Source organism: Carcharhinus amblyrhynchos, chromosome 1, assembly GCF_965287045.1.
Source record: "Carcharhinus amblyrhynchos chromosome 1, sCarAmb.v2.hapA, whole genome shotgun sequence".
Taxonomy (NCBI): domain Eukaryota; kingdom Metazoa; phylum Chordata; class Chondrichthyes; order Carcharhiniformes; family Carcharhinidae; genus Carcharhinus; species Carcharhinus amblyrhynchos.
In genome coordinates this window covers 12879041-12894228 of record NC_137324.1, presented here as the reverse complement: position 1 = coordinate 12894228, position 15188 = coordinate 12879041, and the positions used below count along the sequence as shown (strand labels likewise).

Here is a 15188-nt window from a genome sequence, read left to right as displayed (position 1 = left end):
ATGTTAAATTGCCCCTTAGTGGCAGGGGGATTAACTGGCTAAACATGTGGGGTTATTGGGACAGGGCCTGGTTGGGATTGTTGTCGGTGCAGGCTCAGTGGGCTGAATGGCCTCCTTTCTGCACTGTAGGATTCTACGATTCACCCCCACGGGGAAAATCATTTCTCTCTGTCTGCCCATCCTCAGATGAAACACTTAGAGGCACAAATGGTGGGTACCTGAGACAAATCAGGTGCAAAATGAAACAAAGCTCCATAGCGGACACGCTCCCAGCAAAAGGTGAACGCCTTCATTAAAAAGTGACTGGCAGAGAAGGCGTTAAACAATCCCTGTGAAGATTTACAACAAGATAGATAGGCTATTCAGCTCAAATGGTTTGTACCAGTAATTATGATAACACCATCACCACACTGTTCTTTACCCTTTCTCTCTCATCTGCTTATCTAACTTCCCTTTAACAAGTATCTGTAGGCCAGGCTGAGATGATGATTAATAGCTCAATGGTTCTGCACTGCTGGGCTGAAAGCAGAAGCACTGCTGCTGCAGGCAGCAGGACTGACTTAAACAGTGAAGATGTGCGGCCGTCTGCTTTTTGAGCCAATCGTTCCTGCCTGATCTCGCAGTTTCTGTGACTCCCCTAGTTCATAGAATCATAAAATCACAGAATCCTGACAGTGCCATTTGGCCCATCGAGCCTGCACCAACAGCAATCCCACCCCAAGTCCCACCCTGGCAATCCCATGTACTTGCCCCTGCCAATCCTCTTGACAATTTACCATGCTTATCCACCTACCCTGCACATCTTTGGCAACTTATCATGGGTCAAAGCACTTAAGCTGCACACCTTTAGGCTGTTTGAGGAAACTGGAGCACCTGGAGGAAACACACACACACACACACGCACACACACACGCACTCACACGCACACACACGCACACACACACACACACACTCACACTCCCTGTGTGTTTCCTCTGTGTGCTCCGGTTTCCTCCCACAAGAAGAATGTGCTGACTCCGCCCAGACACTGACCCGGGGCCGGAATTGAACCTGGGTCCTTGGCGCTGTGAGGCAGCAATGCTGACCACTGTGGCACCGTGCTGCCCACCATAGAATCCCTACAGTGCAGAATGAGGCCATGCTGCCTATCCCAAAACATCTTACAGACCCCCTATCCTCATAACCCCACATCTTTACCCTGCCAATCCCCCCTAACCTTCACATCTTGGGACATGAAGGGGCAACTTAGCACAGTCAATCTACCTAATCTGCACACCTTTGGAGTGCAGGGGGAGAGCGGAGAAAACCCATGCAGAATTGGGGAGAACGCACAAACTTTGCATAGGCAGTAACCCAAGGCTGCAACTGAACCCTTGGCGCTGTGAGGCAGCAGTGCTAACCACTGTGCCATTGGGCCATGCTTATTGGTTAACAGTCACCGCCACCAATGGCTGTTTAGGTTCACTGCCGCTTGGTCACTGATGGAGGGCATCGAGAAGGATACAGAACTCCACTTCACTGCTTTCAATTGAGGAGAAAAGTGGGCGGGGGGGGGGTCACTTCTCTTAAATTTCAGTTTCTCTATCTTCCATACACGCTTGAGAGAGTAAGTACTATTGCTCATCCATTTCCTGTCAGAAGTTCTCGGAACAGGAAGTACTTTAGCAAGTGCAGTACAGGAACAGTGTCCAACCGATAACATCTGGGACATGATCTAAGTTCCTGTGTGGCACTGAGCCAAAGGAGCTTACTTGTCAAGCCAAGTTACGCGTAATCATTTTCAGATTAATCACACTTAACTTGGTTTGACAAAGCAAATCTACATTGAGGTAGATTCTGACTTTGTACATTAGTGTAACACGGGAGTTGGCAGCTTGTTTTACATCACGCAAGGTTGGCTGGAATGAAAGGAAAAGTGGGAGGAATTGTAAAATATGCTGGCAATTCATTATTATCTACTTAACACCAGTGAATAAAGTAAAAATCCATCCCAGTGAGAGATATGAAGTTCTTTTTAACTAAAAACGTATCCTGTTTATATTAGAATCATAGAATTACACAGTGCAGAAAGAGGCCATTTGGCCCATTGAGCCTGCAGTGTCAACGATCCCACCCGGGCCCTATCCCCATAGCCCCATGTATTTACCATGCTAGTCCCCCTGACACTGAGGAGAAATTTAGCATGGTCAATCAACCAAAGATGAGTATCTTTGGACTGTAGGAACAAGCCGAAAAACCTGGAGGAAACCCAGCGGAACAAGCCGAAACACCCAGCGGACATGGGGAAAATGTGCAAACTCCGCACAGTATGTTGTTAAATTTAGCAATAAAAATGCTGAAAATACTAAGGCAGTATCAATGGAGAGAGAAATTCAATGACCTTTCATCCGAATTGGAAGAAGGGTCACATTAATAGAACCCCTGCAGTGCAGAAGGAGGCCATTCGACCCATCGAGTCCGCACCGAACAATAATCCCACTCAGTTCTTATCCCTGTGTCCTCACATATTTACCCTGCTAATCCCCCTGACACTAAGGAGCAATTTAGCGCAGCCAATCCACCTGACCAGCACATCTTTCGGACTGTGGGAGGAAACCAGAGCACCCTGAGGAAACCCACGCAGACACGGGGAGAATGTGCAAACTCCATAAGAACATAAGAAATAGGAGCAGGAGTAGGCCATCTAGCCCTTTGAGCCTGCCCCGCCATTCAACTCCACACAGACAGTGACCCAAGGCCAGAATTGAACCCAGGTCCTCGGCACTGTGAGACAGCAGTGCTAACCACTGTGCCGCTGGGCCACCAAATTGCCCTATGATTTGGAATTTTTCTTTCATCTTGTGGCTTCTATTAGTTTGACTGAGATGCTGCATTTTACTCCTTTAAAAATCACCTCAGTGGAGTGTTCTGGAACTTTCTTCAGGTTGGCAAAAGGTCATTGTTGATTTAAAACAATATGGCAGTGAAATGGAATGTAAATGTCGATGAATGGGATATTTTCGCATCAATCAGCTCTCTTTGAGTGCTTGGTGTCCTTCCTGTCTGCAGTCAGACATTATACCAGGAAAATAATTCTGTGCTCTCACTCTCTCCACAGGGAATATTTCCTGCCTCAATTATTCACATCAAAAATGCAGTTGTTGAGCTCAGAGGGTAAGTGTATTAATGTTGGCAAACCCTATGACTTATTGAAGTGTTGCTTGGGTGGATCTGAGGGGAGGTGATGGTCTAGTGGTATTATCATGGGACTATTAATCCAGACTCTCAGCTAATTCTCAGGGACCTGGGTTCAAATCCCACCACAGCAGACAGTGGAATTTGAATCCAATAAAAATACCTGGAATTAAGAATCTACTGATGACCATGAAACCATTGTCGACAGTTGGAAAAACCCATCTGGTTCACTAATGCCCTTTTGGGAATGAAATCTCCCATCCTACCCTGCGACGAAGGAGCAGCACTCTGAAAGCTCGTGTTACCAAATAAACCTGTTGGACTTTAACCTGGCGTTATGAGACTTCTTAATGTGACCACCCAATCCAACACTGGCATCTCCACATCATGGCTATTACCGTTCATAGAGAAGGAAAGGAGACAGTGCAGAATGTACTGTGACAACCATAGCTAGGGTATAGAGAAAGATCAACTTAATGCGAGTACGGTCCATTCAAAAGTCTGACAGCAGCAGGGAAGAAGCTGTTCTTGAGTTGATAGGTACGTGACCTCAGACTTTTCTATCTTTTTCCTGACAGAAGGAGATGGAAGAGTGTGTGTGTCCAGAGTGCGTGCATGGGGTCCTTGATTATGCTGGCTGATTTTCTGAGGCAGTGGAAAGTGTAGAAGAAGTCAATGGATAGGAGGCTGGTTTGCATGACGTACTGGGCTACGTTTACAACAGTTGTGGGAGTTGGGGGACAGGGAGAGGGGCGGGTGTGAGGGTGGTGGGGTTTCCAGGGTCCAGTTTCCAGAAGGGAAACTGGATTTCTGCTCTTCCTGTCCCCACCTTTGCTGTTGATCCTTGTTCCGGAAGCTTCAGTCCACTGGGAAAAACTGTAGTTCTTTCAAAATGGCATCAGGATTAAATCTGCACATCTATAAAAGGAGGATCCAAGCGGTTTCCATTTAAAATTGTAATGGGATGGGTAGGGTTTTATTCATTTATTAGTGCCACAAGTAGGCTTGCATTAACACTTTAATGAAGTTACCCAGAAAATCCCCGAGTCACCACACTCCTGCGTCTGTTCGGGTACACTGAGGGAGAATTTAGCCTGGCCAATGCACCTAACCAGCTCGTCTTTCAGACTGTGGGAGGAAACCGGAGAGCCTGGAGGAAACCCATGCAGACATGGGGAGAACGTGCAGACTCCGCACAGACAGTGACCCAAGCCGGGAATCAAACCCAGGTCGCTGCGAGGCAGCAGTGCCAACCGCTGTGCTACCGTGCCATCCGGTATTTAATCAGATTCAAAGCAGGAATATTTTTTCTGTTCAGTGAGAGGAAGCGGTTCCTCCCAGCTGGTCATTATCGGAAACATAGAAGTGTGTTCAATGGATTCAGTGAGTGATATTGGGTTTGAAGCACAAGGAATAGGACAGGAATTGGTTTATCAGATGGCAATTCATTGAAGCAAAGTAGCTCAGGGAAAAACTTATCGTAGCTAGAGGTTTTGAGCATAGGAATAGGGATAGACTAGGTAGGGTAGATTCAGGGAGTATCTCCCCAATGGTGGGAGTGGCCAGAACCAGGGGTCACAGTCGAAAGACTCAGGGTAGGACATTTAGGACGAAGATAAGGAGACATTTCTTCAGTCAAAGAGTGGTGAGCCTGTGAAATTCATTAGCACAGGAAGTAGTTGATGCCAAAAGATTGAATGTATTCAAGAGGCAGCTGGATATAGCACTTGGGGGCAAATGGGGTCAAAGGTTATGGGGAGAAAGCAGGATTAGGCGATCGAGTTGGACAGATCAGCCACGATCGTGATGAATGGCAGAGCAGGCTCCAAGGGTCAAATGGCCACCTCCTGCTCCTTCCTTCTATGTTTCAATACTTTTCTACGCTTTGCTGCAATTGTACAGGGCATTGATGAGGCCATACCTGGAGTCTTGTGTGCAGTGTTGGTCTCCTTATCTGAGGAAGGATGTCCTTGCTATAGAGGGAGTACAGCTAAGGTTTACCAGACTGTTTCCTGGTTTGGCAGGTCTGCAATATGAGGAGAGACTAAGTCAGTTCGGATTATATTCACTGGAGTTTAGAAGAGTGAGAGGGGATCTCACAGAAACTATCAAAATTCCAACAGGATTAGACAGGGTAGATTCAGAAAGAATGTTCCTGATAGTCGGGGGTGGGGGGATTGGGGGCATCCAGAACCAGGGGTCACAGTTTGAGGATAAGAAGTAAACCTTTTAGAACTGAGGTGTGGAGAAATTTCTTCACCCAGAATGTATGGAATTCACTCCCACAGAAAATAGTTGTCTGGTTTCAAGAAGAAATTAGATTTTGCTCTCAGGGCCAAAATGTTTTCAGATTTCAACAATAAGTTAGATATGGCTTTAGTGGCTAAAGGGATCAACGGATATGGGGGAAAAAGGGGGGAATTAAGATATTGAATTCGATGATCACACATGATTAAAATGAATGGTGGAACAGGCTCGAAGGGACGAATGGCCTACTCCTGCTTCTAGTTTCTATGTCTCTCTGGGGAAAACCAGGTTGATCATCATTCTCAGCTCAGAGCAGTTTCTTGCTGTAAAGTGACCCCTTTTTATGAAGCTAGTGTCCAGATCTGGGGGACAGTAGCTGAGATTGAAAAATGTTCTCATTCTGTCAGCAATTTTACTGTTCTCATAATATTAAAGGTTAGGTTGAAAATATTCTAGCCTGCTATATGGAATTTGCAACCCATTTCACATCACGGGCAGCAATTTGATGAAAAAATTCATTTTGTGCTCTTGTCTTTGACCAACTCTGCGTGCAAGCAATTCCAATCTAATGTACTCCCACACATCTTATTCCTTAATTATTCATTACAGTAGCTTCACGGAACCTTATCCTTGGCTCTTAGGCAGAATGAGTTACATTTGGAAATCTAAATGTTGTTTCCTGGTGTCACTACACTTTTAATTATATTTTAAACTGATATTTTTGTTTTCTGCATTTGATAGTTAACTCTTGACACTTATATCCATTTGCTTGAACTGTGCAAAAAGACTCAGTTGAAATCCTTCAGTTTCTCTCGCTCCATTTGACTCTTTTTTTTGTTGCTATCAGAGTAGAGAGAAAGAACTTGCATTTTAAATGCCACCTTTCACAGTGGACCACTGAAGGACCTCCTGTAGCAGCCTCTTGCATACCACACCAGCAACACCCCACCCCACCCCAATCCAGTAAACCCTGGCAGGTATGAGGTATACTTGAGCACCTGGTGTATCAAATGGAGAGAGCAGGCGGTGGCAGGAACCACATGTGTGGGGAGATCTGCCCTCTAAACCAACTCCCCTTCCCCCCAACTCCCCCTATCTACCTCCCCCCACCCTCACTCCATCACTTCTGAATTGGTCCGCCTCACTGATCTTTTCTCCAGGCCTCCAGTGACTATCCTCAGCCCGGACCTACTCTAGGACCTGCAGTGGACACCATCCCTGGGGGGCCACACAGTACCGGCCTCTGTTGGCTCACTGCTCTTACAGCAGGAAACTCTCCCTGAGGACACCGAGGATCCCATTGCCAATAAGAGGAGTGCCTTATTAATATGGAGTCGTGTCGAGGCAGGAGCCAGAGTGGCTGCAACAGGGTTGCTATCAGCTCTCCAGTCAGTGGACAGACCCATTGCTGGAACCATCAGATCCCACCTCACTTCAACCTCATGTGCGGTCTGCAAAACCGACTGTTTATTTGTATTTCAGAGACCACCAGTTCCGAACTATTACGGGAATTGGTATTCAGGAGACAGAGAGAGAAAACAACGTTTAAAAATTAGCATTGGCATGTTAATAGGAGCAGTCCTTGAAAATATCGACGTGCGGGATGATCTCCCTTGACAAGTACTTGGTGACTTAGCCTCACAGAGATGAGCAGAGTGAATCTATACAAATCTGAGTGGGAGGTTGTATGAGAGTAACTCATCAGTGTAGATTTTCAGTGACACGTAATTATTATCATTCAAAAAGAGAAAAATTAACCCTCCTGGACTCTGGCCCATTTTTCACAGAATCGTTACAGTGCAAGGAGGCCATTCGGCCCATTGTGTCTGCACCAACTCTCTGACAGAGCACCTTACCCACGCCTTCTCCCCCACCTTATTCCCACATTCCCCATGGCCAAGATCCCTTTGCAATCCAAGATAACTTTCTTCACTGTCCAATATGCTACCAATCTTGGTGTCATCTGCAAACGTACGAACCATGCCCCCTATATTTTCATCCAAATCATTAATATAAATGACAAATAGCAGTGGATCCAGCAATGATCCCTGAGGCACACCACTGGTCACAGGACTCCAGTTCGAAAAACAACCCTCTACAACTACCCTCTACCTTCTGTCATCAACTCAATTTTGTAACAAATTACTCCCTCACCCTGGATCCCATGAGATTTAAACTTATGAAACAACCTATCATGCAGTGCCTTGTCAAAGGTCTTGCTAAAGTCTATTTAGACAACATCAACTGCATTGCCCTCATCTACCTTCTTGGTTACCCCTTCAAAAACTCAATTAAATTTATGAGACATGATTGTCCACTCACAAATCCGTGCTGACTGTCCTGAATCTGTCCTTGCATCTCTAAATGCCTGCAGATCTGGTGTTTTAAAATACCTTCCAATGACTTACCCACCACAGATGTGAGGCTCACTGGCCTGTAGTTCCCAAGCTTTTCCCTGCAGCCCTTTTTAAACAAAGGCACAACATCTGCCACTCTCCAATCTTCAGGCACCTCACTTGTGATTATCGGTGATTCAAATATCTGTGCTAGGGGACCCAGAAGTGGTGGAGGCTACCTCGCTAAATATTTTTAAGACGCGGGTTGGTGGGTTTTTGATAAGCGAGGGGATTAAGGGTTATGGGGAGAGGGCGGGAATGTGGAACTGAGCCACGACAGATCAGCCATGATCTTATTGAATGGCGGGGCAGGCTCGAAGGGCTAGTTGGCCTACTCCTGCTCCTATTTCTTATGTTCTTATGTTCTCCCTAGCCTCCCACAATATCCTGGGATACACTTCATCAGGTCCTGGGGATTTATCTACCTTGATGCACTTTAAGACTTCCAGCACCTCCTTCTCTATAATATGTACACTCCTCAAGACATCATTATTTATTTCCCCAAGTTCCCTGACGTCCATTCTTTTCTCAACAGTAAGTACTGTTATGAAATATTCATTTAGGATCTCACCCATCTCCTGTGGGTCTGCATATAGACAATCTTGTTGATCCTTAAGAGGCCCTACTCCCTCCCTTGTTACTCTTTTGCCCTTTACGTATTTGTAGCAGCTCTTTGGATTCTTTGCTTTATCGGCCAAAATAATCTTGTGTCCCCTTTTTACCCTCCTGATTTTTCTCTTAACTTGACTCCTACACCCCTTGTACTCTTCAAGGGATTCACTCAATCCCAGCTGCCTATTTATGTCCTTCTTCTTCTTGACCAGGACCTCAATATCCCCAGTCATCCAGGGTTCCCTACTTCTGCCAGCCTTACCCTTCATCTAAGAGGAATGTATTTACCCTGAACCCTGGTTGACACACTTTTGAAAACCTTCTACTTCCCAGATGTTCCTTTGCCTTCTCACAGACTCCCCCAATTAACTTTTGACAGTTCCTGCCTCATATCATCAAAATTGGCCTTGTCTCAATTTAGAATTTTAACTCTTGGGCCAGGCCTATCATTCTCTATAGCTATCGTAAAACCAATAGAACTATGGTCATTGGTCCCAGGTGCAAATCGTCGCAAATGAGTATGACCTGGTGGCCGTTACAGAGACATGGTTGCAGGATGGTCATGACTTGGAGTTAAATATCCAGGGGTGTCAGACTGTTCAGGGGGACAGATAGGAAGAGAAGGAGGTGGTGTAGTTCTGATATTTATGGATGTCATCAGGGCAGTAGTGAGAGATGATATAAGTTCTATGGAAAAAAATGATTGAATCCATTTGGGTGAAAATTAAAAAGCGTAAGGAGAAAAAGTCACTGATAGGAGTAGCCTATAGGCCACCAAATAATCACATCATGATAAGGCGAGAAATAAAGAAATAATTGATGCACGTAAAACTGGTACAACAATTAATTTGGGGGGCTTTAACTTACATGCCGATTGGTCAAACCAGGTTGGTCAAGGTAATCTTGAGGGGGAGTTCATAGAATGTCTCCGCAATAGCTTCCTTGAGCAGTGTTTAATGGAATCTGTGAGGAGAGAAAGCTATCCTAGATCTGGTCCTGTGTAATGATGCAGAAATAATTAGTGATCTTACATTGGGGATCCTCTGGGAAGAAGCGATCACAGTATGGCTGAATTTAAAATACAGATGGAGCATGAGAAGGTAATATCCAATACCAGTGTCTTGTGCTTAAACAAAGGAGACTACAATGGGATAAGGGACGAGTTGGCTAAGGGAGACTGAGATCAAAAACTCTTTATGGTGGGACAATTGAGAAACAGCAGAGGACTTTCAAAGCAATTTTTCACAGTGCTCAGCAAAAATGTATACCAGTGATAAGGAGGGACTGTTAAAAAAAAGAGATAATCAGCCATGGGTATCTGAGGAAAAAAAGGAGAGTATCAAATTGAAAGAAAATGCATATACAGTGTCAAAGATTAGTGGGAAAAAAGGAGGTTTGGGAAATCTTTAAAAGTCAACAGAAAGCCACAAAAAACTATAAAGGGAAGTTAGATGGATTATGAGGGTAAACTAGCTATAAAAACAGATAGCTAAGGTTTGTACAAATATGTAAAACAAAAAAGAGTGGTTAAAGTAAACAGTGGTCCTTTAGAGGATCAGAAGGGGGATGTAATAACTGAAAATGAGAAAATGGCTGAGGCATCGAGCAGGTATTTTGTGTCGGTCTTCACAGTGGAAGACACAAATAACATGCCAAAAATTGATGACAGGAAGGCTATGGCAGGTGAGGACCTAGAAACTGTCATTAACACGAAAGAAGTAGTGTTAGACAAGCTAACTGGGCTAAAGGTGGGCAAAGGTGGCCCTGATGGAATGCATCCCAGGACACAAAAAGAGATGGGGGTGATAGTAAAAACACTTATTGTAATTTTATGGATTCTGGGGTGGTTCCCACAGATTGGAAAACAGCAAATGTGACACCACTGTTTAAAAAAGGAGGTAGACAAAAGGTGGGAAACTGTAGGTCGATTAGCTTAACTTCTGTAGTAGGGAAAATGCTTGAATCTATCATCAAGAAAGAAATAGAGAGACATCCGGATCTAAATTGTCCCACTGGGAAGACGCAGCATGGGTTCTTAAAGGGCAGGGCATGTTTAACTAATTTGGTGGAATTCTTTGAGAACATTATGTGCGTGGTGGACAATGGGGAACCTGTGGATATGGTGTATCTGGATTTCCAGAAGACATTTGACGAGGTGCTACACCTAAGGCTGCTGCATAAAATAAAGGTGCATGGTATTACGGGTAATGTATCAGCATGGATAGAGGATTGGTTAGCAGAAAGCAAATAGTGAGTGTTTTTCTGGTTAGCGATCAGTGACTAGTGATGTGCCTCAGGGATCAGTGCTGGGACCTTAATTATTTATGATTTACATAGATGATGGGGAGTTACATAGGAGTTGGGGACCAAGCGTAGTGTCAAAATTCACAGATGACACTAAAATGAGCAGCAGAGCAAAGTGTGCAGAGGATGCTGAAAGTCTATAAAGAGATATAGATAGTCTAACTGAGTGAGCAAGGGTCTGGCCGATGGAGTACAATGTTGGTAAATGTGAGGTCACCCATTTTGGTAGAAATAACAGCAAAATGGACTATTATTTAAAGAGAAAAAATTGCAGCATGCTGCTGTGCAGAGGGACCTGGGTGTCTTTGTGCAGGGATCTCAAGGAGTTGGTTTACAGGTGCAGCAGGTAATTAAGAAGGCAACTGGAATTTTGTCCTTCATTGTTAGAGTGATGCAGTTTAAAAACAGCTGTTTAAACTGAGAATAGGAGCCCACAAGGGGAGGCATCTTGGATGGATGGTCTGGGCCTGGATAAGATGCTTTTATGGAGAGTTGGTGCAGACTCAATGGGCTGAATGACCTCCTTCTGCACCGTAGGGATTCTATGATTTTTGGGATGAGGTTAAATTGGTCAGAGAGGGTTTCCGCATGCACCATAGCATTGTGGTTTTATTGTTCGTCAGGGACTAACATCAGCTTTCATTGTTTCTCAAGCAACCAGGAGAACATCGTCTCGACGGAGGTGCCCCTGGTGCAGGAAATCACAACCACCTTGAGGGAATGGTCCAACATCTGGAAACAGCTGTACATGGCGAGTAAACCCAAACAATCCTTCTTGTTTTTAAACTGTGCCTCATTGGCTTTTATTAACAGTACTGATTTGATTTGATTTGATTTATTGTCACACATATTAGTATACGGTGAAAAGTATTGTTTCTTGCACATTTTACAGACAAAGCACACCGTTGATAGAGAAGGAAAGGAGAGGGTGCAGAATGTATTGTTACACTCATAGCTATGGTGTAAACATAGAATGAGAGTAGTAGGTAGAATTAGAAGGTACGCTGGGCACAGCTTACAAGAAGTCGCCTCGCACCGGCACCACCTCGACATTATATTGTCGGGTATTTCCGATTGTGTGAGGGTGGTTTAGTCTTGCTAGTCACAACCAAACTCTCTCATTTACAGTGGTTTGCATGTTGGATGAACTTTTTGTAGTTTTGTGCAGTCTTGGGTGGAGCAGGAACCAGGCCAAGCTGTGATACAACCAGAAAGAATACTTTCTATGGTGCATCTGTAAAAATTGGTGAGATTAGTAGCGGACATGCTGAGTTTCCTTAGCCTCCTGAGAAAGTAGAGCTTCTGGTGGGCTTCCTTAACTATAGTTTAGGCTTGGAGGGACCAGGACAGGTAGTTGGTGATCTGAACACCTAGAACATTGAAACTCTCGAAAATTTCCACTTCATCCCTGTTGACGTAGGCAGGGACATGTCCTCCACTATGCTTCCTGAAGCTGATGACTATCTCTTGACATTGACAGAGATTATTGCCGTCACACCAATGTCATTGACATGGATGTCATTGCCTCTCTCTAGCCAATTTGGAGCTGGTGATGAAGTGGTCAATGTTCTGCTTGATGGGGTTGGCTTTGGTTAAACATTTGAAAAGTTTTGTCCTTTCTGGTCTTCGGATGAACAGCCTATGTTTTAAATATGATCCCTTTTCCCAAAACCAGGATATTCCTGGTGAAAAACTTGGATTAAAAATGATAAACCTTCAGTCTAGCAAAGAGATCAGAGTTAAACCTCCTACAAAAAGATTCCATTGCCAATATCATTGACTTTGACAAGACCACACAGAGATGATTGGGACAGTGATAGAGGAAGGAACTCTCTACATTAATCTCTCCAGGATCCAACATTTACTAATGGAATAATAGTTTTCCTCTCAATGGTTAAGTGATGTAATGGTTCAGTTCATTGATATTTCATTTATTGGATAATTGAATAATGCTTCAACTCCTGTCTGCACACTTGATCATAGTGAAAGAAATGTTTTGGGTGTTTGAAAAGATTATGTTCTCACAATACAAAAAATGCCCAGGTCACATGCTCTCAGGTGGTCTTAGAAGACTGCACAACACCATTCATAGAAGATGGGAGTTCTCTGGGCTTCTTGAGGGGAAGAGCTGACTGGTGGTGATTTATGTAGAAACATACACGATAGGAACAGGAGGAGGCCATTTGGCCCTTTGAGCCTGCTGTACAATTCATCACAATCATGGTTAATCATCCAACTCAATAGCCCAATCCTGCTTTTTCCCCATAACCTTTGATCCCATCCACCCCAAGGGCTATATCCAGCTGCCTCTTGAATAAATACAATGTTTTGGCATCAACTACAAATTTAACCTAAGGATTACCAGATCTCAGGCGAGTGGCAAGGTTGAGAAGATTGGGAATAATCTCAGCCGGTACGGGATTTGAACCCACACTGTTGGCGTTGCTCTGCATCACTAACTGGCCATCCAGCTAACTGAACTGACTCTCCGACTGAGCTATATTAAGACCACTGTAACAGATGAAGACAAAGGGAATCAATCAGTATGTGGGGAAACACTGTGTTATTAGTCCACATTGTTCAGGTTAACCAAGCAGCCAAATTTATCATACAACAAATTCACACAGAAGCAAGAGTCACATAAACTCAGGGGTATAAAGGTATCGAAGAGATCATTGCAATTCATCTGGCAAATTCCAATGAGAGATGTCTAAAAATTGCGCTAGTTTATCCTGAACTATTCCAGGAGTTCCTGATGATAGTTCCTCGGCCCAACCATCTTCAATTGCTTCATCAGTAACCTTCCTTCTATCATATGGTCAGAAGTGGGGACGCTCGTTGGTGTTTGCACAATGTGCAGCACCATCCATGACTCCTCAGATACGGAAGCAATTCGTGTCCAAATACAGCAAGACAAGGGCAATGTCCAGGCTTGGGCTGACAAGTGGCAAGTTACATTCGCGTCAAACAAAAGAGGATCTAACCATCGCCCCACGACATTCAATGACATTGATATCACTAAATCCCCCATTATCAATATCCTGCGGATTACCATTGACCAGAAACTGAACAAGACAGGGCAGCATGGTGGCACGGTGGTTAGCACTGCTGCCTCACAGCACCAGGAATTCAGATTTGATTCCCGACTTGGGTCACAGTTTGTGCAGAGTTTGCACATTCTCCCTGTGCCTATGTGGGTTTCCTCTGGGTGTTCCAGTTTCCTCCCACAGTCCAAAGATATGCAGGTTAGATAGATTGGCCATGCTAAATTGCCCCTTCATATCAGAGGGACTAGCTAGGGTTATGGGATTATGGGGTTAGGGCCTGGGTGGGATTGTGGTCGGTGAAGACTTGATGGGTCGAATGGCCTTCTTCTGCACTGTAAGATATTATGATTCTAGATAAGCCATAAAAATATTGTGGCTACCAGAACAAGTCAAAGGCTAGGGATCCTGTAGTGAATAACTCGCCTACTGACTCTCCAAAGCCTATCCACCATCTACAAGGCACAAGATAGGAGTGTGATGGAATATTCCCCATTTTCCTGGATGGGTGCAGCTTCATAACACTCAAAAAGTTTGACACCATCTAGGACAAAGCAGCCTGCTTGATTGCTATCCCTTCCACAAGCCCTCCACCACCGACGAACAGTGGCAGCCGTGTATATCATCTACAAGATGCAGTGCAGGAACTCATCAAGGCACCTTAGGCAGCGGTTTCCAAATCCTTGACCACTGACCAACTAGAAGGGCAAGAGCAGCAGATAGCTGGAAACAACAGCTCCTGGAAGTTCCCCTCCAAGTCACTCACCACTCTGACTTGGAAATGTATCGCCGTTCCTTCGCAGTCGCTGGGTCAAAATCCTAAAACTCCCTCCCTAACACCATGATGGGTATATCTACACCTCAGGGACTGCAGGAGTTCAAGAAGGCAGCTCACCACCACCTTCCGTAGGGTAATTAGGGCAACAAATGCTGGCCAGTCAGCAACACATTGGGTGTATGAATGAAAAAAAGTCATGCAATCCCTTTCAAGTTCTTTGACTGAATGGATAGTAATGGCTATTCATTCTTTCTTGGGTGATTACACTTCAAATGTGCTCCATTGGCTGTAAAGAAAGAAAGATTTGCATTTATGCTGCACTTTTCACTAGCAGCAGACATTTCAAAGCACTTTTTGGAGCATAGTCACTTTTGGAATGAAGATGATTTGTGCTGAACATACGCCCACAGATAGCAGTTTGATCAAAACCAAATAATCTGTCTTTGTGATGTTAGTTGAGGGATAATTATCCAGCAGAAAACTGGGGATAACTCCCCTGCTCTTCTTCAAAAGAGTGCAACGGGATCTTTCACATCCACAAAACAAGGGGGCAGGGCCTCCGTTTAATGTCTTATCTGGAAATCGGTACCTCCTCACTCAGAACTCCACTGGAGTGTCAGCCTTGATTTTTGT

The 15188-nt window shown here is 44.5% G+C and overlaps 1 protein-coding gene across 1 annotated transcript in view; it reads left to right on the top strand.

Moving 5' to 3' along the window:
- Positions 1–15188, top strand: part of LOC145346307 (dedicator of cytokinesis protein 2-like) — a 1149449-nt gene that overhangs the window by 100196 nt on the left and 1034065 nt on the right. Inside the window, exons 4-5 of the mRNA XM_080193520.1 lie at positions 3098–3153; positions 11388–11484. Of these exons, the coding sequence (XP_080049646.1) occupies positions 3098–3153; positions 11388–11484 (153 nt within the window). The remainder of the gene's footprint in view (positions 1–3097; positions 3154–11387; positions 11485–15188) is intronic.